Genomic DNA, 24,658 nt, shown 5'->3' with positions numbered 1-24,658 from the left:
TCATTAGTTGGTCACTAAGGATGCTTTCAATTACCTGAAATGAACACATTTGTATTAGAGAAACGTTGATAGCGCAATTTGATGAAATATTTGCTACATGTGCTGAGAAAGTGTTACTGGTCAAATTGACAGGTCATGGTCCCCTTAGGTACAACAAAAAATATGTCTGTTATTTTTTCCTTTAAACTATAAATATTTATATTTATATAATGTGTCAGTATTGCTATGCATTCATTTATTCTGTATGTGATATATCTTTGTATTCATCGTGTGTCGCAACACTCACAAAACTGGCAGCTTAGAGCCGTTCAAGAGTCACTATAATGTTGAGCTGCAGTCTGTCTCTTTTCTACCCAGAACCTGATATTCCTTACATGTCTGACACTGCAAGTATTTTTGGGAAAAGTTGTGAATTCCAACATTCGAAAAAATATGGTTCATTACGAAAGTGTAGCAAGAAGATTGAAAATGTCAAAATGACCTTGGTCCTTCTAGTGTCAATGTATCAAGTAACATACAGTGCAGTGCATAAACTGTATATACAGTTTATAACATAGGGAACACAGGAATCCACCTGCTGATAAGGGGGAAAAGCAAGGACAAGGTGAGGAGTGTGTACGAAGATAAATCATGTCCTTGGCAGAGTCACAATATGGTATTGCACCTAGAAGAAATGATAGCACACTTTTACCATTACAGCCCTAAATCCACCTGCATGAAGTGCTAGCTTTTTTGACAATCCCTCCTTTTTTGACGTCACTTTGCAAATTACTCACAATTGCGAAATTCTTGTTATGAGCTGTACCCGTTGCACGTGACTTTTACTGCAGTTCCAGTTGGAGTGAAATTTAATGCTTATCTTTTTTTTTTTGTGTGATTAGTAGTCGTATACAGTCAGACCTTGATTTAATGACTATCACTTTCAACATTTACCCTGCTATTTATGTCAGTGTTAAAGGTCTCTGCCAGCATAATTTATTAGCAATCTGGCTCTTACATTTGTATATATACGTTATCCTATTCATGAAGTCACTTTTGACTTCCCCAACGATGATGTTATACTGAAGTCTGACTATATATTATTTGTCTGCACTGATAATCACTTGAATAGTGTCATGCTCTTATTTTTCAGGAATATGAAAAAGAATTGATGCATACCACTGTTCCCTCTAATCTGTGTGAGTGACTGTGCACATAAAATTATACACCATAAAATATACCAATAAAATACACTATAGGTGGATATCTGTATAGCATACATGCCATTCCACACACAGAAGAAACATGTCAACTCATAAAAATTAGAGGGAATATTCTAAGCGCATTGCAACTTTTTGATGTATGATTTCTTTGGTTTCTCTCTTCAGGCGTATTGTCTTGTTCAGTTCAAAATAAAGATATTTGTGTTCTTGAAAATCGACTAGCTGTGATATGTGGAACATCAACCTGTCATATGAAGGTAATTAATACTAAGTTAAGTGAAATATACAGGGTGTCCTGTAAATGCTAACACAGCCTTTATCTCATCAACTGCCCGTCATAGAGGTATGATTCCAATTTAAAAAATGCTCAACAGGCATTCAAAATTCTACCCTGTACTAGTTTTGAGAGTGAAAATACAGTGTGTAACGAAATAAAAAATCTAAATTTTTATATGGTTCCCCCATGTTCCAACTTCCAATTAGAAAGTTGTTGCCCTGTCTCTCATGATGCAGACAAAAAAAAATTCCATGTTTCTGAGTGCAATATTCACAGATATTCAAATTCAAAAAACAGGAAATTTGAAAAAGAACAGTAATAAATGCAGAAAAACACATGAGAAAGAGGCAACAACTTTCTAATTGGAAGTTAGAGCAAAGGGAAGTTAGACTGTATAAAAATTTCAATTTTTTATTTTGTTACACACTGTATATTCAGTCTCAAAACTAGTATAGCGTAAATTTTGAATGCCTGTTGATCATTTTTTAAATTGGAATCATACTTCTACGGCGAACAGTTGATGAAATAAAGGTTGTGCTTGCACTTCCAGGACACCCTTTATATATGCAGTCAAACTCAGTTATATTAACATTCAAGGGACCCCCAAAATTGTGTCATTATAACAGAGGTTGTTGTTTTTAAGATACTGGTGTGAAGTGTAATATCAGATGCTATCCATCTCTTAATATTGTTGTAGCCCTGACACAAACACATAAAAATAAAATTAAACTATTACACAGTAAAAAAAATTCCAGAGGCTATGTTTTGTTCTGCAATTTAACTTTACTCAATTACTCAACCAATCAAATGCAAAATTAAATCATTTTAAACAACTATAATTGGCCACAATCAAAAGTTATATCAATTTGAGAAAAGATATTTTTAGCATTGATAAAAAATTTCAAATCATAATGCAACCACTTAAAAAAATATGTATATAAAATGACAAAAAAAATAGCAAATTGGCTGATGAAAAACAGTAGTTCAGTAGTTTATATATATATATTAGTTCCTCTCATCGAAAACTCTGATTTCAGAAGAAATCTTTCCTACTCTGATGCAGGCAAGGAAAATTAGTTAAGGGCCGCTCAAGTATTACGTCAGCAAATTTTTAGCCATTTATTTTTTTAATGCAAAAGAAATATTTTTTAATTTAAATTTGGGAGGAAAATACCTTTATATGTTGTTATCATCAATTTCTGTTAATTTCAATGTTATTTGAAGGCTATGAACGCAAAAAATTTATCTTTAATAAATTCATTGCGGCCTACCCTCTAAGCCATACAATGATAAATCATCACAAAAATGAGAAACTTTGCCTGGTTTTAATTTATACAAAAATTGCCACGTTTTCAAGACAAATAAATTCAATTGGTCGAATGGTCGACGCGTTTCGGCTCTTCAATGGAGAGCCGTCATCAGGACCTCGTGGTCAGAATTCACACGAATGAGTCGTGGAGGGGTGATGTTTACGTCTGGTCGTCCGAAGAGTTCGCCTTTTGTATTTGCTGCGTCCGAATTGGCTCCCCAATTCGCATCCAAAGACCACTCGGACGCAGCAAATACAAAGGCGAACTCTTCGGACGACCAGACGTAAACATCACCCCTCCACGACTCATTCGTGTGAATTCTGACCACGAGGTCCTGATGACGGCTCTCCATTGAAGAGCCGCAACACGTCGACCATTCGACCAATTGAATTTATTTGTCTTGAAAACGTGGTAATTTTTGTATAAATGATAAATCACATAAAGGCCCTTGGCCCGCGGACCAAATAAGGACCCGAGGGCTTATCTGATGTGGCCTGCCCTCCTCAAACCTAATTTTGTAAAAAAAATGAACTAAGCGCCACATCTACAGACTGCTTAAGTGTCCTGTGGTACAATTCCAGAACATTTAAGCTGCCCGTGGCACATTTTCAGATCACTTAAATAACCCGGGACACAGTTCCAGAACACTTAAGTGATCCATGACACATTTAGAGATCCCTTGAGTGACATGTGATGTAATTTTAGAGCACTTGAGTGGCCCCCAGTGTGGTTCTTGTAAGGAAATGTACTATGTAGTTATAATTGTGTTATAAGGTGTGGGTGGCTGCAGACACCCATACTTTTGCAGTGTTTTGTTTTTTGTTCTTGTTTTCAGTTAACAACTCTATTGATAATGGAGTTGGTTGATCCTAACGGCAGGATCATTCACTATTTTTGTGTGACGTCATGACTTGGTCCTGATGACCTTGACCATGACGCCAGGGGTTGTTCCCTTCGTTTTTCTATTACATCACCTGAAACCAAAGCCTGGGATTGGTTGGCTATTTTGGCTGCCACACCCGTTGTGCCGTGACTGCTGTGGTTTTTCTGCTATATAAGAAATGTGTGCTGCTGCGTCTATGGTTCTCTGTTCATGCGCTGTTGCTGGTTACCTCCACGTTACGAACTGAGACCTTTTTTTAAGGTGAGTGAAGCCTATTTCTAAACCTAGAAGTTTTGTAAGATGACAGACGAAACAAGGATGTGGCCCGGTGTGTCACATTCTACATCACTCAAGTTACCCGCGGCACATTCTCAGATTATTTAAGTTATCCGCGGCATATAATTACGGATCACTTGAGTGATGCATGGCAGTTCCAGAGCACTTAAGCGGCCCAGACACATTTCCAGATCACTTGGATCTGTGAAACATTTAGAGATCACTAAAGTGGCTCTGTAGGGCACTTATCAATAGAAGGTGGGGTGTTACTTCAAGTGCCCACAAACTATCGAAAGGTTTTTTGTTTTAGGCGCACCGAGTAAGATGCTATTAAAAATATTTCATATTTTCATAAAGGGTGGTTGATGATGTAAGCATTATCCAAACCCCCCTCCCCCCTTGTAATCAAAACTCAGCAAATCAGAAACCCCCTCCCCCCATCGATGATGATGTAACACTTGAACGGCCCCAATAGCTATTTACAAATATTGTATAAATAAAAATGTCAAACTACTGGAGATTGTTAAGGATGAATTATTCTAATGCAATCATATTTAATTATTGAATGATAGATAATACAGTAGACTCTCACTGATCTTGCACATATCAGACCAGTGTATGCCAGATTACTGGAAGTCAATTGAAAAAGCCTATTCAAATAATATAAACTTCTGCACAGAGACATGCACTGACATGCTTTCCTCTTCTATGCTCGACAAAAATTTGCTTAAAAAGTACTGGATTGCTTGATGAACAAGATCAATGTTATCCAAAAAAATGATTTTGAAGAGTAATTCTACTCTTCTCCAAAATTTTAAGGGATAGTTTTGTAAAAAGAGGGGTATTATTTTATGAAAAATAGAAATAACTATTAAAAAACTATAGGTGCCATAAACCAAATTGCCATAGGTCGAAGCAATCTCTAACAGCACCAATGGTGACTGCACTCATAGGTGTATGCAGAATTTTCTCAGGGGGGATTTCTAGTTTTTTTTTTCTTCTGAAGGGGAGTTTTTACGTTTTTTACTGCAAAATAACACTATAATCTTGGCTTTGGGGGGGGGGGGGGGGGTTAGAACCCCAATCCTCTCCCTTGCATACGCCAATGACTGAATTGACCATCCATTCACAAATACTATCTTCATCCGTTAACCTTGTGTTTGCACCAGACCATTTCCAGATGGTTAGCAGAAGGAGGTTTGTTTTCACGCTGTCAGTTCAATTTGTGCCATTGACAGCCCATCATCGTTGACTTTGTTTGTAGTGGTGTCAGGAGTGATGAACCTAGACAGGTGTGGATTAGTGCCATATCATTTTCAGCAATGGATCATGATTTTCTCTGCCATCCAATGACAATCGTGTTCAACAATGGTGCCCTAGTGATCAGCAGATGAATTGGGCTTATTCTTTGGAAAGATACACTGCAAGTGTGCTGGTCCAGAGAGACATCCTTACGACAACCTGTCATCCATGATTGTGATACAAAGAACTGTAACAGCTTGACAATGTACCCAGGAAACTTTGCAGCCATACATTTTAGCACTCATGGTAGGGCTTCTACAGCAGGAATTTTTCCAGTATTGTAATGCTCGCCCACATATGGCAATAGTTTCTCAAGAATGTCCACATCAAGTTGGAGCTCTTTCTTGGCCAGGTTACTCACCTGATGCATCGCGAATTGAGCATGCGTAGGACCAGCTGGGATGACTTCATCAACTTGTGAGCGTACATAAACTAGAAGCCCTGTTGTAATATTCATGCACAAATCTCCCTCAGATGAATATAATGAACCTGTATGCATCAATGCCAGACTGTATCTTCACTAGAGCAAACAGGATACTAGTGTTTTTGTGTCATTGTACTGTTCATTGCTGTTCTGTACAATAAATGATCACTTCATTCTGATATTGTGACCATTTATACATTCTGTTATGGCAATTAGATAGGCCAAGTTTTATTCAGCTCCAAAGTTTTCTTCTTAATGTTTTTTTCCCCAAGAGTATAATTTATTCCTTTGAAAAATTCAATTTTTTTAAAATTCTCTTTGTGAACTGAAATAATTTCAATCAGAGGACCATTTTTTAAAAGGATTTTCTCTTATATAATTTTTTAATTAGGTTAATAAGAACTGTATAATTACTCCAGGTATATGGGGTCCATATTATTCAGCCATGGTACCAGATATGTGGTGCAGTGAAGCAGGGCAAAGTGCTGCTGGAGCATTAGTAGGTATTATTTATAGCACTGTATGTGAGGATGTTTCAACTAATTGTTATTTATAATTTCTTTTTTGGTGCCATTATAAATAAAATTGCCACAAAATAATGAGAATTTTATGGACAAAAATATGTTTTTTTTTCTTTGTGAGAATGCAGTTGTTTGATTGTGCACATCATTTCTCTTAATTCCTCTTTACATTTCAGGTTGATTATGTCGTGCATTCCAATCCAGTAACAGAAAAACTGAAATCTATATGGAAAGATGACAAGTAATATAAGTAACTTCATATTCCATTACATGAGGTGTATCATATTACAAACACAATACATTAATTTTTTTCTGATTCTGGCAAAATTCTATTCATATTTATTCAATGTGAAAAATTTTTCTTAGTTTGTGAGATAAAATTCAGAAAAAAGATTTAAAATTTTCTATATATGCTGAGTACAATATTCTTAACATTACATTCCAACATGGGTATGATCGAACTGTTGATAAGGTACCTGGGGACTAAGTTTATTCCCTTAATCCTGCAGTGCTTGCACAGCATCTTTCACACACCATGACTAATTTCTTTACTATATTAATATTTAAAGGAGAATTTGCATGTGCTCTCCTGTAGTTTTAAGTTATGGTAATTCAGATTAGTAAGTGGGAGCACCACATTTTCCCTTTACTTACTGTGGTGATGTATAGCAAAGTGCAATTTGGCATCTGTTAGACTACACACACAACATTCTTTGGTACATGAGTTTATACATATACAAATACAACGCCACAACAGGCAAAATGCCCAACGAGGTCGAGGATAGCCTATTAATATATGATTATTTTACAAGAAAAAATAAAGATGGCAATTCTTGGCGTTAGCATCCGAATCAGCTGCAGAGACCAGCAGTGCTCGTGAAGCTGCCAGACAGATGCTTGGGCTTACCACCATTCTTGGTACGCAATACTCTTCATGGACTCCTTGATCTGTACCCCTACAGATTGCAGTCATGCCATGAACTTTTACCAGCGGATACTATACAGAGGGAAGTATTTGCAAGGTGGGTTTTCTCCAAAATCGAACAATCCCACCTGGGTCTTTAACATCTTGTGGACAGATGAAGCTCATTTTTTGCTTTATGGCAACATTAATACCCATAACTGTCTCATCTGGGCAATGTCTAATTCATGTGATTACACGCAGAAACCATTGCATTCCCCAAAAGTGACAGTGTGGTGTGGGTTCACAGGTTCATTCATCATAGGCCCTTCTTTGAAACGCAGTGCCCAGTAAATGGGTGGAAAACAACTAAGATGAATGCGCAGCATTATTAAAAGGTCATGGCCATGTTTGTGTGAAAGAGATGCGCTTTCTACCGTCATGTTTATGCAAGATGGGGCAGCTAATCACACTGCTGCTTCGGTCAAGGCGTTCCTGATACAGACGTTTGACGAAGACAAAATCATTAGCAGGCGTTGCAGGTTCCTATGACCCCCTCTGTCTCCAGATTTGACACTGGCAGACTTCTGTTTATGGGGATATTTGAAATCCTGGGTGATTTGGCCCATCCAATATCTCGGAACTGAAAGATGCTATCCTCCGAAAGGTGTCGTATACAACCGGACTTACTGCAATCTGCCGTTGCTGGATTTGTAACTAACCTACAATGTGTTATCCCCTGTGGTGGTGGTCATGTGGAACACATACTGCTGTAATAAATTATTTGGAGGCATTCTGTTCGTTATTTACGTTTCTTTTCTTTGACTTGTGTACATCAGCACCACCTATTGGCTCTTTTTGAGTTTTTCCTGTCTTAAAAAAATTCCAGTGACCTAGTGATGCTAAACCTGCAAACCATTTTTTATTTCGGTTATTTTTCTGGTTTTTATGAATTTTTAAAGTTTCTACTGACTTTGTCCACCCTGTATTACATAATCTTATGCATGTGCTTTAATGTTGTAAAGTCTGTTATACTCACTGTAGTAAGTTTTTACTGAGAGGAGACTGGCTCATATATATTTGTACCATGAAACCACAGAAAACCAACAATTCAAACATTGTTTCTCTCCTTCCATAATCAAAATTTGAGCAAAAGCTAACTGGCCACTGGCAGTAGGTCTGACAGGTGAAAGGAATGGTAAACATATTTTATGAAGAAGAGGAATTTGCAAAGCTCTTTGAGCTCATCATTTCTGAAATAAAAGGGCTTTTAAGGAGGGGAGATATCTTGTAATTGCAAAAATACAAAGCATCAAGCTAGATGAGATATCTCGTAAATGCTGCTGAGGAGGTTAATTAAAACTGTTGGTATAGTCCATGCATGCTTGATTCACGATCTATTTGACAAGCATTTCACCCTCATGTTCATTTGATGTGGCCTTCAACCTCGAATGTCATTAGATTTCTTTTATTGATAAAAATATGAGTCTGTAATGACTGACCTTAAAACTGATACAATGTCTCTGGCAAAAAGAATGTAAAGTTAATGTTAAATCTAGTATTGAAATCAGTGTCATATATATATTTAGTGTTAAATCTTGGGTTGTTCAATTTTTTTTTTTTTTTTTTTTTTTTTTTTTTGTGATTAAACAATAGGTATCATGATCACCTTTTTTTTGTATAGTTACCGCTCTATATACGAAGGGACCTTTGGTACATGAATACTAATTCAAAGCCCAACGAACAGTGCTGCAACCTAGAAACAAAAAATGTACTAGAATACGCACCCGAGACAACCATCAATTTGGGCACCCCCCACCATAATTTTGGATGAAGAAAGGGTTAATTTGACACCCTCTGTCTTCTAATAAACAATGCAATACAAATAATAAATTCAATAACATTGAAACAACACACAACATAAATTTAAAGATTTCAATATCCTAAGGGACTCTCCATCTGCACAGGACAGACCCAAGACGGACCTCCCCTTCATGGATACTCATGTTGAGTTTTTCTTGTCCAGTCTACTCACAGCCCTTCGTCACAATTTCTGTGTCAAATGATAGCTTGAAGTTATTCAAACAAATTTTGCCCACTCCAATTTTTCGTAACACAATTACAAATAAAGCTACGGGGTATTTCTAAGACATATATTTTTGCATGGTATAATTTCCCTTAAAGACATACCAAAGTTCTACATTAATTTGTTTAATTTAAATGAGTTACAGCAATTTTTGGGACAACCCAACTTAATATCATTTTATTCCCTCAGGCATGTTACAGATGTATTGAATGATGTGCTGAATGAGTTATGCTGTAAGAAAAACCTTTCTTCCATATCTTTTTTGACGTCAGATATTCACGTTTGGCCTGATTATCATGGAAACAGATCACCTTTTGCTGATCCAGAATTGAAAGGAATGGTAATACTTACTAAAGGACTGTTATGGATAGTTCAGTAAAATTCATTTTGCAATAAAAAGAGGAGTAAAGGAAAAGAGACTCACACAATGTTTAAAAAATTGTATCTCTTTTTCTTTTAACAAACAGATTTCTTGTACTTCATCTCTTTCAATTTAAACAATACAAAATTTCTATTAAAAATAAATGCAGTTGTTCCCAAATAAATATGCTATTTGTTGCAAGGATGACGTCACTCTCCGCTACCATACGAAGGATTTAACAACTGGCTGTTGCGAAGATATATTTTGGAAAGAGAGAAAATTCAACTGCCCCTGCGGGGAATCGAACCCACGTCCTTTCACTTGGTCTAGGGCGGGTGAACGCCATATACCACTAGACTACAGAGGCACCGAATCTCTCAATCTTTCCTTGGAGTCCATGTACGGCCCCTTTCAGTGTACACGAGCTCCAAGGAAAGATTGAGAGATTCGGTGCCTCTGTAGTCTAGTGATCTAGGGCGTTCACCCGGAAAGTGAAAGGACGTGGGTTCGATCCCCGCAGGGGCAGTTGAATTTTCTCTCTTTCCAAAATATATCTTCGCAACAGCCAGTTGTTAAATCCTTCGTATGCTATTTGTTGTTATTTGAATTGCTTTATTTTGTAAATCATAAATGATAATAAATGCATGTTACTCTTAGAAATAAAAATGTGTTGACTTAACATTTTTAAAAAAAAATTGTGGCATACTGAAGTTTATTATTCACTGTTCAGTAATTATTTTTTGCTATTGTATCAATGTAATCTTTGTTTGAAAATGTGGTTGTCTATAACTTCTTGTTAAAGCTTAAAATTTAATAGTGCAATATCTCAGCCTTTTATTTAGAAAACTTCTGAAATTGTAATAAAGCGATTTTGTTCAATTATATATTTAGTACAGTGAAACTCCTTTATAACAGTCGAGCAAGTCTTTTAGATTGGTTTGAAAATAAGAGACAATATAAACTTTTAAGCTTGCACAGTTTTGTTTAAAAAGTCTCAGTACTTTACTAATCTGCTTTGAGATGGCAAGTTTACACCAATGGATGGTTAGTTGACTTGATGGAAGGACTAAAATTGCAGAAATGTTTTTCAAATTATAGTTTTTAGTTCGATGGTTATAAAAGACAGTTGCTTGATAAAAAAAAAAAAGCAAGGGGCAGGGTGAAAGTAATTTTAATAAAAGATGGGTATTATAGTATTTTCATCTCCTGGCTTGAGGCATGGATCAGTTTTTGTTGTTTTGACTGAATGCCCATCAACTTCTCTTCCAGTGGCCTATGCAGGGGAGGGGGTGTCTGTTTCCTTCTGAGTAGATCAAAAATTAGAATACAAAGGCAGCAATAGACAAACTGCCCAATGGAAAAAGTTAAAAAAAAGGTGAAAAAATCAGAAGGGAAAGAAAAATCATGAGTTTATATTTACTGTATGGTAAATTGTGTGCATGTTTATACATTATTAATCTTACAATTATAAAAAATCATAATCATTTTAAAAACATGATTTGAGAACAGTTTGAAATTTAATGTACACTCAGGTAATGTCTGGTCATTTAATTTCCAAAAATAACTATAATTTTCTCTGATGGCTTAAATAAAATTTTTAAAAGCATCAAATACCAAAATAAGTATTAAAATACAGCTCATCAAACACTACTATTGATTAATTTCAATGTTTGGTTTTGCTCCTTGTGTGAGATCTACGCAATTATTTTCTCATCAATTAGTGGGAAAAAACATTCGTTGAGCATTTTTTATTTACTCTATGAATAAAATATTTAATGATGTTTAATTATTTTTTATATTTAAAGGTTTGTGGGCTCACTCTGTCTCGTGAAGTGGAATCACTTGCAAAACAGTATCTAGCAACACTGCAGTCTTTAGCTGTATGTATACCTATTGGAGCATTCTCTTGATTTAATGTTAGTCGAACTTTGATTTACAAGCATAATTTGTTCTGTAAATGAACTTATGTTCCAAAACACTCGAATACAGTGCTCCTGCTTATTAAAATTACTTTTATCCTGATGATTTTGATTTTATTAAGCAGTTGGTTTTCATAACTGGTGAACCAGAAACCAAAATTTTAAAAATTTATATTTCTGGAGGGAAATTGTGAATATATGATGGATTTACACTTGTGTTGTGTTACTAAATTATTTATTCAAATTAAATTAGCTCACACATATTACAGTTCATAAATAGTTCTTATACAGATATTCTCAGGGAAAGTATGCTTACATTTTCTTGAAAACCAAGTCTGTTATTATTTTCTCTTTATAGTTTGAAGTTTTATGGAAAGTTCTATAGTTTCCATTTCCCCTCCCTTCACTGTAATGATTGTCTAAGAACAAGCAATGCTTTTTTTCATAAGCTGCAGGTGACATAGGTTAAAACTGTCTGATGTTGTTTGGATCTTAATCCTTCTGGTCGGTTACATCTTGATTTTATAATTTCTGACTTTTTCTATCAGGCTTTTTCACCAATGTTTGCAGTTCTTTTATGGTAGTGAATTTTTTTTTTTTGCCCACAATGACAATAGACTGTAAATTGTGTTTAGTTTAGATATAGAAGACCTCTTCTCTGAGCTCCCAGTTTCTTTTGTCACTTCTTACATTTGTTGCGCATTCATGGTCAATTTTTTATAAATTGTATTTTCAAAAACAAAATGTAACGTAGGTGTGCAAGTCTCCAAAATTATGTATGCTTATAAAATTGTGAAGGCCGTGGTGGATAGACCAAAAAATATAGTAAACTGACTTTAAAATTTGTCATTTTTACATAATTTTGTGTATGTGAATTTTTTTAATTTTCAATTTATTTAAGTTTTCAAAAAAAAATTGAATAAAATTCAGATGCCAAAAATAAGATAAAATAATTAAATTAAATTTCCTTCCAAGTTTCACACAGTTTCTTTGTAAAAATGGTGGTGTTGATTTTATAACACAAAAAAATTTTATTGTATTTTGTTGGTATTGATTTGATTTAGTTTTTGGAATTTGATTTTATAAATAGGTAATTAACCAGTAATTTTATTAGCAGTGGGTACTGTATTGAATCAAACTTCCCCCATAAGAAATGATGGAAACTCATATAATTAATTCCATGATAGTCTTCTTCACCCCAACCATAATTATTTTCAAAAATAAAGTTCAGGTCAATTTATTCTATATTATTTTACTTTATATTTTGTATTAAATGGACATAATTTTTTTAAGGGCTTTCACCTTGAAATTCCTCTCTTCCGTTCTTTCCGTTACAATTAAATTTTTTATCTCAGTCCACATGTAATGCCCCTAGTGAAATAAATGAGACATCTAAAATGAATACATTATTTGGAGGGTTTTTATGACCAAAAGTATGCTTCTTTGACCTACAGTTCAAAAGCTAAAGGGTGTATAAGGATTTAACTTTATGCCCTGTACAGGAACCTTTATTGTTGCATCATAGAAAATTGCATTTTTCAAAAAAAAATCTTTCTTAAGCCTTGAAAATGGGCATTTATCAGCTACATTATAACAAAAATATGTCACATTTTATTTAAATGAATTTTTGATTTATTTTTGCTTTTTAACAAAGAACAATATATTCATACATATCAAGCTACAGTGGAGGCTCGATTTTATGAACCTCCAATCTACAAACATGCTATTTTTTTTTTTTGAACTGCTCCTCTGTCCCGAGCAGCATGCCTTAGAGCAATTGTTAAAATCCACCCTATTTTTTTTGAACTGTCATTTCAATTAACTCTATATTTTACAAACTCATATATTTTCTTCAGCTATTTTGTATTTTTTTTTATTATTATTATTATTATTCCAGCTACATCCAGAGCTCATTGTAACCAAAAGTAAACTTCAAATCACTTTTTATCTATTTTAAGAGAAAATAGAGAGGGGGGGGGGATGTAGAGAGTTCAACATTTTGCTATCTCAAATAGGCAAGTATTTTTGTGAATGTGTGCAACACCCCCATAGTAGACCCCCCCCCTTCCCATAGATGAGATCTATAGGGGATATTGGCACATGCAAGTAAGGATTCTCACATGCCACATTAGGGCGGGTCAAAAAAAAAACTTGAATGTCAGGAAGCAGGGTTTTATTGTTGGTGGGGTGACCATGAAGTGTGAGATACGTTGATAACATAATCCACTTTTGGTGTATTATGAATCTGACAGCAAAATTGAAATGTTATCTTGCATAAATTTCATGGAGTCTTATATTTACCAAAAAGTTGCTATAAAACAAACAAGTAAGTGATTAACACAATATAAGTGACTTTTTTTTGGGAAATCATCAATAGAGGTGAATGACTAACTCATTTTCCACCATCTCTTCCATTTACAAACTTCCGATTTTACGAACTATTTAGCAAGTTTGTATTGGTTTGTAAAAATGTGTGTCACCTGTATTGTGATTATTACTCACTGCTGTTCTTTGGTCTTTAAATAATCATGAAATAGGGTTTTTTTTTGCTTTTTCATCACCAAACATTATTTTTTTCAGTATAGTACAAAAGATATTATAAAAAGTCTAGAGGCAAGTGGACATAAAATTGAAACAATCCTCATGTGTGGTGGCCTAGCTAAAAACCCATTGTACATTCGTATGCATGCAGATATTACAGGTGAACTATCAATGAAAGTTTTTTAAGAATTTTTTTTCCAATTTCAGTTATAAATAGATCTTATATGAATTTCAAGATGAAATTCTCCATGATTCGATGGAACCCCATCATTCATCAAGTTCCTTTTTGTATTCAATTCATTTATCTTTTTTTTTTAGTTGTCATTTTTCAGTGTCATCTTAATGAATAGGCCCACCCTCATGAAAATGAGATATAAAAATTTTTTAAAGTAAGCATGCAAATTAGTATGTGCAGAGCTGTAGCGTGCCTTTTCAGCCCTGGGTGGGAGCCACCTTGTAAAAGGGTGTGCTAAAAAAATGGTTCATCTTCCCCCCACCTCTTTCTCCTTTCATTTTGCATATTGTTTGAAACAAGGCAGTCAAAATTTCCAAGAAATATGCAAGGTGTGTACACATGTTTTTGTGGGAGCCCCAGTTGCCCCAGCCTAGTTACGGACCTACCATAGGCTGGTATTTCTAGTCAAGTAGTGGGGCCTCAGAAAAATTGCTTTGCTCGTTTACCCATGATGCGCTTAAGACGGCTCTACATTTTTTTGCTTCTGGAATTTTTTGTTGTATTGTTTGTATGCAAAATTTCTATTCCCCTGAAGTTTATTTTCTGTCTATAAAATAGTCATGTTTTTAAACAGAATGTTTGAAACTTTTATATTACGTTCAGATTAATGAAAATCACTGAAATATGAAGTTGCTAGTATCAGTGTATTACTTGTTAGCACAAAAGTTAGAGAAAAATTTCACATAGATGCTAATGCTTCTGATTTACCCAGAAACCTTTTTTGAACTTATTAAAATCTTCCAGTTGGAAACCAAATTCTTCTGATCTTTTGTATCTTCATAGAAAATTCCCTTGAAATCTTCAATTGTGTGTGCTTCACAAAAATGAAAAGTTCCTATAAGAGATCCCTCAGTCTTAGCCCTTGGCGGAGTATATTTCCTCAACGAAAACATGGGAAATTGGGATTTCAGAAAACTGTAAAATATCAATTGTCACCAAATATGATGTTAAAAATGTGTGAAGTTGGCAATTATTGCTGAAATCGACAATGGTGGGAAATAAAGAGTTTGCTGCAAATAACAATGCAATAAAATTAATTCCACAAAAAAAATGTTTAGCATGACAAATATGTGAGATAAGTAAGCATATTTATAGTCATAATTATCGTAATTCAATTTATAAGCTGCAAAACAATTTTAATCCTTGATTATAATGAAGAATAAAAAAATTCAAGTGGATTTTTTTAGAAAATACAGGAAAAACATGGCATCTTGAAAAAAGCAGAAAGGCCATTATTAGGGAAAATAGGGGGAATGTCCCGGGTTGGTTATGTGGTCACCCTATACAGTCCCTCAAAAATCACAATTTTTCTCTTTAATTTGTATGATTTTTTTTGGCAGCAAAATATTGTCATATGGGTATTGGCACCTATGCCAATCTCGCATGTACAAGAATCATTAACATAGTTGCATTTAACCCCTCAAGCCCAGAGGACATTTAAATGGATCCCATCTCGTAGGTCGGAGAGATTTAAATGGAATCGTCAGTTTTGCAGCTGTTTAATAAAAAAATTAAAACTTTTAAACTAATCATCGAATTAATTTGAAATTTATATTTATAAAATAACTTCTCATATCTATAATACTATATAGTATCATTTTTATTACCTAAAAATTTATAATTTTTGATATTTTCTTTGGTAAAATTGTTTTTTTCTCTTCTGTCGCTGCCAAAAATCAGATTTATAACTCAGTCTTATGGCTGTAACAAATAACTACTAACTCAGTTATACAGGGTATTTATCTCAATGGACTAAAACATGCTCTTTACAATAATATCTAGAATCCCCACGTGTTAAGCAGCAAACATTCATCACTCACAATAAAATATGATAAATGAGAAAATAATATGACAGTTATGATCATGGCCCCCAGACTGCCCTGTTAGACTTTTCAATAGGGCCCCCAGGGTCAGACTTTTCACGGGCCATTCTATAGTTAATTTATAGAGTGAAAAAGCAAAATATGATGAGAATTGCCCCGAGCCCCAGGGCTAGAGCCCTGTCAGCCCCATCCTTGTGGGGGGCCATGGTTATGATCATTTTTTAACATAGCTTTGTAACAACATTCATGAATTTCTTTTATTTATGAATTCATCATTTCTTTCACTATTGTCAGATAAAAAGTTTTCATTCAACAGTCCAAATGAAAAAATTATAATTGAAACGTCTAAAAATCAACTAGATATAATTGTATAAAAATATGATCAAAATTATTTTTGAATATAGTATTATAGTGAATATATTTACACACAGTGCGTATAGATATTGATATTTTTGGGTGGGTTTTTGATTTGGTATATTAGACTGCATATACAAAATAGACACGATTTAACATTTCGAATTTTCAAATTCAAGGTGTTCCAGTTATTATTCCTTATGAAAAGGAATCTGTTCTGTTAGGATCTGCATTGCTTGGTGCTACTGCAGCAAAAACCTTCTCATCTGTTAAGGAAGCAATGGAAGTTATGTGTGGATGTGGTAAATTAATAGAGCCTCAAGCATCTGACAGGAGGTGGGTATGAATAAATCATGTAATACAAATACAACGCCACAACAGGCAAAATGCCCAACAAGGTGGCTGAGAAAAAATTCCCATAAAAATATGGATGTCATATGTTTAAAAATACAGCAACCCAATTAAAAATGCAATTAACAAAAATATATAAACAATATATACACATGATAATATATTATACAATGCCCATAAAGAATATTATGGTTGTCTTATTCTAAGTATGAATAGCTTCTCAATTTACCCCAACATGTTTATCATATTTCTTTTTATACGTGTCAATTGTGTTACAATTAACTACCTCCGGGGGTAAGCTATTCCATTTATTAACAACCCTATTAGAGAAAAATTCCCTGCGACACCATAACCTTGCATTGTTTCGCACCAATCGATACTGGTGTCCCCTTGTAAAAGCAGTCGATTGGCGGTGTACTAAAAGTTCGTGGTCCATCCCATTGAAAATTTTGATCACTTCGATCATATCTCCTCGACACCTGCGTTCATCCAATGTAAACATATTCAAAAACTGAAGTCTCTCTTCATAACTCAAGCCCCGTGTGCCAATAAGGACACGCGTAGCTCTTCTCTGCACCCCTTCACTTCAACCAAGTCTATGTCCCTCTGTAGGTATGGTCTCCAAAACCTTACAGCATACTCCAGTCCAGGACGAACTAAGCCTCGAAAAAGCGGAAGAATGACTTTAGGAGAACGCGAAGAGACCTTTTTGAAAATGAAACCGAGCATTCTATTCGCTTTTTTGACCACCACTGAACAATGTTCAGAAAACCTACGCCGCTCGTCAATAAGAATTCCCAAATCAGTGACCCTAGTTGCATCCGGGATAGTGACACCGTTCAACTCGTAAGAGAACCGTGGGTTGTTCGAACCAAAATGAGCGACCATGCACTTATCAATGCTAAATGTCATGCTCCATTCATTTGCCCATTCTGCAATGCTGTTCAAGTTGTTCTGGAGCAACTCCCTATCGCATTGATTCCCGATTACCCCCGTTAGCTTCACATCATCTGCGAATTTGCTAGTAATCCCATCGATACCCTGATCGAGTTTATCGATAAAGAGTGAAAAAAGTATGGGGCTGAGGACACTTCTCTCCCCGTTAATTCCCCGTTCACCATAACTCGTTGCGACCTATCTCTTAACCACGATTCTATCCAATTCAGCAAGTTGCCCCCAATTCCAATCTCATGTAAACGCTTCGAGAGTTTACCATGTTGGACCTGATCGAATGCCTTCTGGAAATCAAGGTAAACAACATCTACATTTTTGCTCTTACCCAAAGTCTTAGTCACGTGATCATAGAAGCAAAGGAGTTTAGTTACACATGACTTCCCCTTCCTGAACCTGTGCTGATTATCCGACAATACATTATTCTCGTCCATCCACTCTCGTCAAACTCACTAGACGATAATTGGACACAGCCTCTCTACTACCCTTCTTAAATATCGCAACAACATTAGCAAGTTTCCAATCCCTTGGGACGATACCCTCAGCAACACTACTCCTGTATATCTGTGCGACTGGCCCCAACAATTCATTAGCACATTAACTGAGGACCCTGGGATAGATATCATCTGGTCCTGGTGCTTTGCTTGCACATACATTTCTTAGAAGATTTAGGACCTCCACGTCTTCCACTTGAATATCGTTTAGGGTTTTATTACCCCATGCAACACCCGTATATTGAATATCACTATCTCTATTAAAAACCGATGCGAAAAAGTCATTGAAAGCACTACACATGCCTATATTGCTCTCTAACCTATAGCCTCCTATCGAGAGGGAGCCAACTGTCCCCTTACATCCATTATTGACGTATCGAAAAAATGATTTTGGGTCAGAGCCAATGTTATCTGCCAACCTAGATTCAACTTCTCCTTTTTACTATCTTTTATCGCTCTTTTCAACACTCTTCTTTTATCAGTAAACAATGATAGGTCACCTCGTCCACTTTTATACTCTCTGAATGCTCTTTTCTTTTCAAGATAAAGGTTACGCACGCTATCCGTGAACCATAGAGGGTGCGATGTACAAATACGATTTTTTCGAACAAAGGGTATGACATCGTGCAAAACAGAAGACAGCTTCGTACTAAATTCTTCCCATTGACTTACCACCCCTACTGATTCCAACCGGTCTTTCAAAACTTCCGCTAACCTTCCTCTCAAAACATCAAAGTTCTTCGAAAACAAGGAACCAGTCTTTTGTTATCAACCTTACCTGAGGAAAGGTTACAGTAAAATCTGAGTATACGATGATCACTGGAAGAAAACTCTTCCCCAACCGAAACATGTTCAACAAGATCCTCAGAACTAGTAAGAACTAAATCCAAAATAGCAGTACCCCTAGGGGCTTCTGATACATGCTGATAAAAAAAAATTTCAAGCACCAATTTAAGAAAGTCTCTTTCATACTGATCTCTAGATAAAAGGTTCTTCCAATGAACACCTGGGTAATTGAAATCCCCTAGTATGAGAACCCTCTTATGCTTACACATGTAGGAAATTTCATCATGCGATTTGGCGATGTAGTTTGGATCCCTATTCTCGGTGGATTGTAACAAACCCCAACAATAATCTTTTGTTCTCAAGCTCAACCCATATAGTTTCAATATCACTTCTCTGCACGTTACACTCTCTAGCCTTCAAACATGATTTCGCGTATATCAACCCTCCACCCCCTTTCCTATCAGATCTATTTCTCAAAAAAGTATCGTATCCTGAGATGTGTAAGAAAAATTCATCCCCATCGTTTGCCCAAGATTCTGTAATGGCTATAAGATCCAGGCCCTCCACAACTATCATAGTTTTTAAAAAATCTTTCTTATTACCCAGGCTCCTGGCATTTATTGGTACACATTTTAATTTGCCCGGTGATTTAGTGTGAATCAAGAAGCCATCCAAGTCAGAGCTGGGTAATTCCCCGTCAGTACTGTTGTGATTATCATTAACTAACCCGCATTCCCGACTACTAATGATAATGATACAGTAAAACTTGTCTTCAGTGTAATCACAAGGGACCAAGATATTTTTCCATTGAACACAGGTTTCCGCTTAATAGAGATTCAATTGCCATAATGTGTAAAATTATGTAAAGATCTCGGAAAAGTTGAAATAAAATAGAAAATAAATTAATTGAAATAAAGTAAATAATTAAAAAATTTTAAAATAATCAATAATTAGTAAGTAATAATTAATTATTAAATATTCATCACTTGATATGATGCATTATTTAATGCATTTACTTCAACATTACACTATATACTGTCCACTACATACATTAACTATTCTCATCGCCAAATAGTGAGTAAAAAATTTAAAAAACACTACTGTAAATAATTTTTTTTTCAGTGGTAAATAACAGTATTTTCTGTATACAGTTCATGCCCTTTGCTGCCTGACTTTCAGTAAATAGTTTTGTTTCAGAAATAATGCAAAAAACACCAGAGTCATTATGCTATAAAGCAAAATTTGTGCAGTTCTTTGAAGGTTTTGACAGCATCTGTATAAAACTTCACCATATATTGTTTTTTCTTCTGAAAATGACGACATTCACCTCCTCTTCATCCTCTTCTTTTTTGGCTTTCTCTAAAATTTTCAATGAGGGTGTCTATGTTAGTATTGCAGGTTCAGTTTGTACGTCGTCATCTAGGTTTATGTAATCCTCAGCACTGCGTTCACGAAAAGCAGCATGCATGCAATTTTGTATGGCTAGCATATCATTTGGAAATTCAACTTTTGCACTGGTTTCTCACATAGAAAAGCCTGCTTTTCCGAAAGATTTTGTAACGATTTCAGGAAGCAACTGCCTTACTACATATGGCTTATTAAAATCACAGCATCAAGTACGGAAACAGTTTTTGCTAATGTAGGGGTGGATGATGAGAACTCACATTGGCAAGCAGAGATTGCATAAAAAAGTTTCGGTAGAGCACTTCATTTTGTATGATTCCTTTGGCCTATTGGTTTGGGAAACATCCGTAGTGTTTGTATGAAATTTTCCATTAAGAGCATACAATTTTCCTTTCCAGTTCCACGTTAGACAGGTTTTATTGAATCCAGGTTTTTTAATGTGTATTTTAGCATTAAAATCATGGAACACAGATTTTTTTTCTGTTGAAGACAAGTTTCTGGCTTAATACGGGTTCTGTTAAAGACAGGTTTTACTGTACTTGTGTATAGTATGTCTCATTAACATGTCTCCTTCAACCTTTTGATGTCTTCAACCAAGACTTCATTTTTTGAATATGCAGGGCTCTCACTCGTCCTACTTTTTGGTAAAGTGTCCTACTTTTGTCCTACTTTCTAGTTTTTGTCCTACTTTTCCACCAAATCCTATCAACAAAATTTGTGTAATTGATTTTAATTGAGCAGGAAATTATTGATATATTGCCAAATATTACAAATGTTGGAGAATGCAATTAATGATTCTGCCAAAGCAGACATTGTATCATTTTTAAGGTAATTCAGAGGGGGGGGGGGGTATGTGGACCATTTGACTGATTAATTTTTCATTTGCTTAGTTTGAGGGTTCAACAAGTATAGTAGTCATTAAAAACTTCTGTCTGGATGGAAAAATAATTTTGTATTTATTACTTCGTGGTCTTGGACAGTAACTTTCATCATTCAAAATTATGGTGCAAATAGGTGAAATAACAGTTTGCATTTCAAAGCAGTTGGATACATAGGCCTATTCTAGGTTTGGTGATTCTGATGCTACCCAATAGCATTCAGTTATCTTCTGTATTTTTAAGGCATGAACAGGCATAAAAAATATTTACAATGCTCAGCAAAGAGCTAGAAATGGAAGTGCTTCTTTTTTAAAAATATGAACAAAACAGAAAAATTTTCAAAATGATGAGCAACGCAGTAAAACTATCTGGTTCATCTTGCCTTATATACGTCAGATCTTGTAATTTACACATTTTTTGCATTGTGCTTTCGAAAGTGGTCTCGAAGGTGCGTCATTCTTTAAAAATGTATGTCTTCGAAATTTGCCATGCCTTGTCGAAGAGAGTTGACAAGCTCGTCACTTTGGAAGACTCCAAAAAAGAATGTAATATATATGAGGACAGACAGCAAAGAATTATCTGTAGTTGCTAGTGCAGTTTTGGCCAAAAATTAGTTTTGTAACCAAGTCATTTGTCATTTTGTTTTGGCTTGACTGAAATAGTGCTAGGGGAAAAAAAAGTTAATTCAAAATTTAAAAAAATTATTTTAATTATTTAAAAAATGTTTTTTTGCAAAAAAAAATTTTTTTTAGGGATTTTTTCCATTATGCTATGATTATGTTGTCTAATGGGGTTACCCTTCCCCATCCTACTTTTTAGTCCTGCGTTTTCCTACTTTTTCTTATTTTTTGAGTGGGAGCCCTGATATGTTTACATTGGATGAACGCACGTGGGGAGGAGATATAATCGAAGTGTTCAAAATTTTCAACAGGAAGGATGGGAGGAACCATGAATTATTAGTACACCATCAATTGACTGCTTTCACAAGGGACACCAGTATCGATTGATAACGGTCAATTCTAGGTTATGGTGTCGCAGGGAATTTTTCTCTAATAAGGTTGTTAACAAATGGAATAGCTTACCCCCGGAGGTAGTAAATTCTAACACAATTGACACGTTTAAAAAGAAATACAATAAGCATGTTAGAAGCTATCATGTTGGAAGCATGTTGGAAGTCAAGAAGCTATCCATACTTAGAATAAGACAACCATAAGTATTCTTTTTATGGGCATTGTAAAATATTTTATCATGTATATATATTGTTTGTAATTGCATTTTTAATTGGGTTGCTGTGTTTTGAAGTGTATGACATCCATATTTGTTTTGGGCATCTTTTTCTCAGCCACCTCATTGGGTAATTTGCCTGTTGTGGCGTTGTATTTGTATTTTGAATGTTTTTGCTATTTAATACAGAGGAGGAGGAATGATTATGCGTTTTAATATTCTCTGCAAAAAATCTTAATAATGGGGAGGGTGCAGTAGCCCAGATCAATAGGATACTTGCCTAATACTTCCAGAACTAAAAAATCTGCTGGCAAATTGACTGCCAGCTAATACAGAGTGAAATACTGTTCAATGAAGCCATATACCGTAGGACTCCAAAAAGTGTCTGTTAACTGAGTTATAATCATTACAGGATGTTATACTGTTTAGGAATCAGAAAAAACTTCATTTTTTGGAAGGGGCCTACCACAATTGTTTTTGCACCAGGTCCCCATGTCTGGTAGGGATAGCTCTGCTACATCTGATTCATGCATATTGTTAGAATCTTTCTTTTCTCCACACACCAATTCGTGTCATATTACCACAGAAAAATTTACTACTGATCAAATTGGGTCAAAAATCTTTCTCTCTAGCGGAAGTCATATTTCTAGACTATGGGAACTCTAGTGCTTGACTGCTTATACCTCTTTCAATTTCAGGTAGAGTGACATCAGTGTTCGCCAAAACACACATGCATGATTCATGCATCGAAATTAAATTTATTCCTCAAAATTTTGTTGAGAAGTGAAAATATTCCTTCAAAATTTATAAGTACTTTTTTTTAAATAGTTATTTGTCACTGATGAAAAAATATCGTTCTTTCTATGAAAATCCCCCTTGTAATTATGTAGAGGAGTGAAATTGCTCTTTACAGTTATTTTTTGAAAACGCATGTGATATTGGATTATCACAGTATCACATCTAGGTATTGTATTTCTGTCCTTTTCTTGAGTATGCAAATACCATTTGGCAATGGCATATTGAGGAGGTGCCATCTATATGTGCAATCACCTCAGGTTGGATAGAGAAAGAACTTTCCTTCACCAATCTCTGGGATTGATCCTGTGGACTCAATTCTAAAGGTGGTAGTTAAGCACATCCCTGTTGCTAGAATTTGACTTCACCTATTAAAACGATTACAGACAAAAATGAATCTATACACTTCAGTGAAAAAAATTGTATAAAAATGGCATGCACATATTTGGGCTAACAAGGTGGTTAATCCAAGGCAATCTGGAGATTTCTCGTCAAACTTGATCTGCTTTATTTTGTTGAACCCAAAATATCTCAGGCTCTTAACATGCTTTTATTTCCAATGTGGCAGTTATAATACAGATCAGGAAAATTTTAAAAACCGCTTAAAGGTTTAACAATTGCCTGGCCTTAAATACAAATTACTAATGAAAGAATATTGTTTTTGGTTCTAGTCAGAAAATATGATGCTTCATGCATGCAACTTTCTTCCTTTGCCAAAAAAATATTATATTCACTTGTGGATGTCCCCTGCCCCCTGTGTACAGTATATGTACATTGTCTTTTATACAGGGTGGGCAAAAAGGCCATAGAAACTTTAAAAATTCATAAAAACAGGAAAAATAACCGAAATGAAAAATGATTTTCAGGGTTAGCAATCACTAGGTCACAGGAATTTTTTAAGGCAAAATAAAAATAACTCAAAAAACAGCCGATAGGTGGTGCTGATGTACACAAGTCAAAGAAAAGATATGCAAATAACGAACAGCATGCCTCCAAATTGTTTATTGCAGCAGTATGTGTTCCACATGACCACCACCGCAGGGGATAACACATTGCAGGCGAATCACAAATCCAGCAATGGCAGAGTGCAGCAGGTCCACCTACACGGTTTACAACGGTGAACTGATGGTGGATTAGGAGCGCAAGTTCTTATAACTGTCTCATTTGCATATTTCCACCAAAGTTGCTCATACCAGCACCATCTATTGGCTGTTTTTTAAGTTATTTTTTCCTGTCTTGAAAAAATTCCCGTGACCTAGCGATGCTAACCCTGCAAACCGTTTTTTATTTAGATTATTTTTCGGTTTTTATTCATTTTTAAAGTTTCTGCAGACTTTTTGCCCACCCTGTATATGCAATA

The 24,658-nt window shown here is 35.2% G+C and overlaps 1 protein-coding gene across 3 annotated transcripts in view; it reads left to right on the top strand.

The window, feature by feature from the left end:
• The window catches only part of LOC149065550 (FGGY carbohydrate kinase domain-containing protein), a 59,422-nt gene that overhangs the window by 34,141 nt on the left and 623 nt on the right, over positions 1 to 24,658 (top strand). For all 3 annotated transcript variants that reach the window (XM_089254016.1, XM_089254014.1, XM_089254015.1), the window contains 7 exons: positions 1,368 to 1,459; positions 6,066 to 6,173; positions 6,372 to 6,436; positions 9,372 to 9,522; positions 11,349 to 11,423; positions 14,043 to 14,163; positions 16,595 to 16,751. In XM_089254016.1, the coding sequence (XP_089110142.1) occupies positions 1,368 to 1,459; positions 6,066 to 6,173; positions 6,372 to 6,436; positions 9,372 to 9,522; positions 11,349 to 11,423; positions 14,043 to 14,163; positions 16,595 to 16,751 (769 nt within the window). The remainder of the gene's footprint in view (positions 1 to 1,367; positions 1,460 to 6,065; positions 6,174 to 6,371; positions 6,437 to 9,371; positions 9,523 to 11,348; positions 11,424 to 14,042; positions 14,164 to 16,594; positions 16,752 to 24,658) is intronic.

The sequence above is a fragment of the Pholcus phalangioides genome, unplaced genomic scaffold, assembly GCF_987345545.1.
Source record: "Pholcus phalangioides strain wild (caught in Gottingen) unplaced genomic scaffold, Ppha-v1.0 ptg000039l_1, whole genome shotgun sequence".
Lineage (NCBI taxonomy): Eukaryota > Metazoa > Arthropoda > Arachnida > Araneae > Pholcidae > Pholcus > Pholcus phalangioides.
The sequence above is the reverse complement of the archived record's forward strand: the minus strand, read 5'-3'. Positions and strand labels throughout refer to the sequence as shown.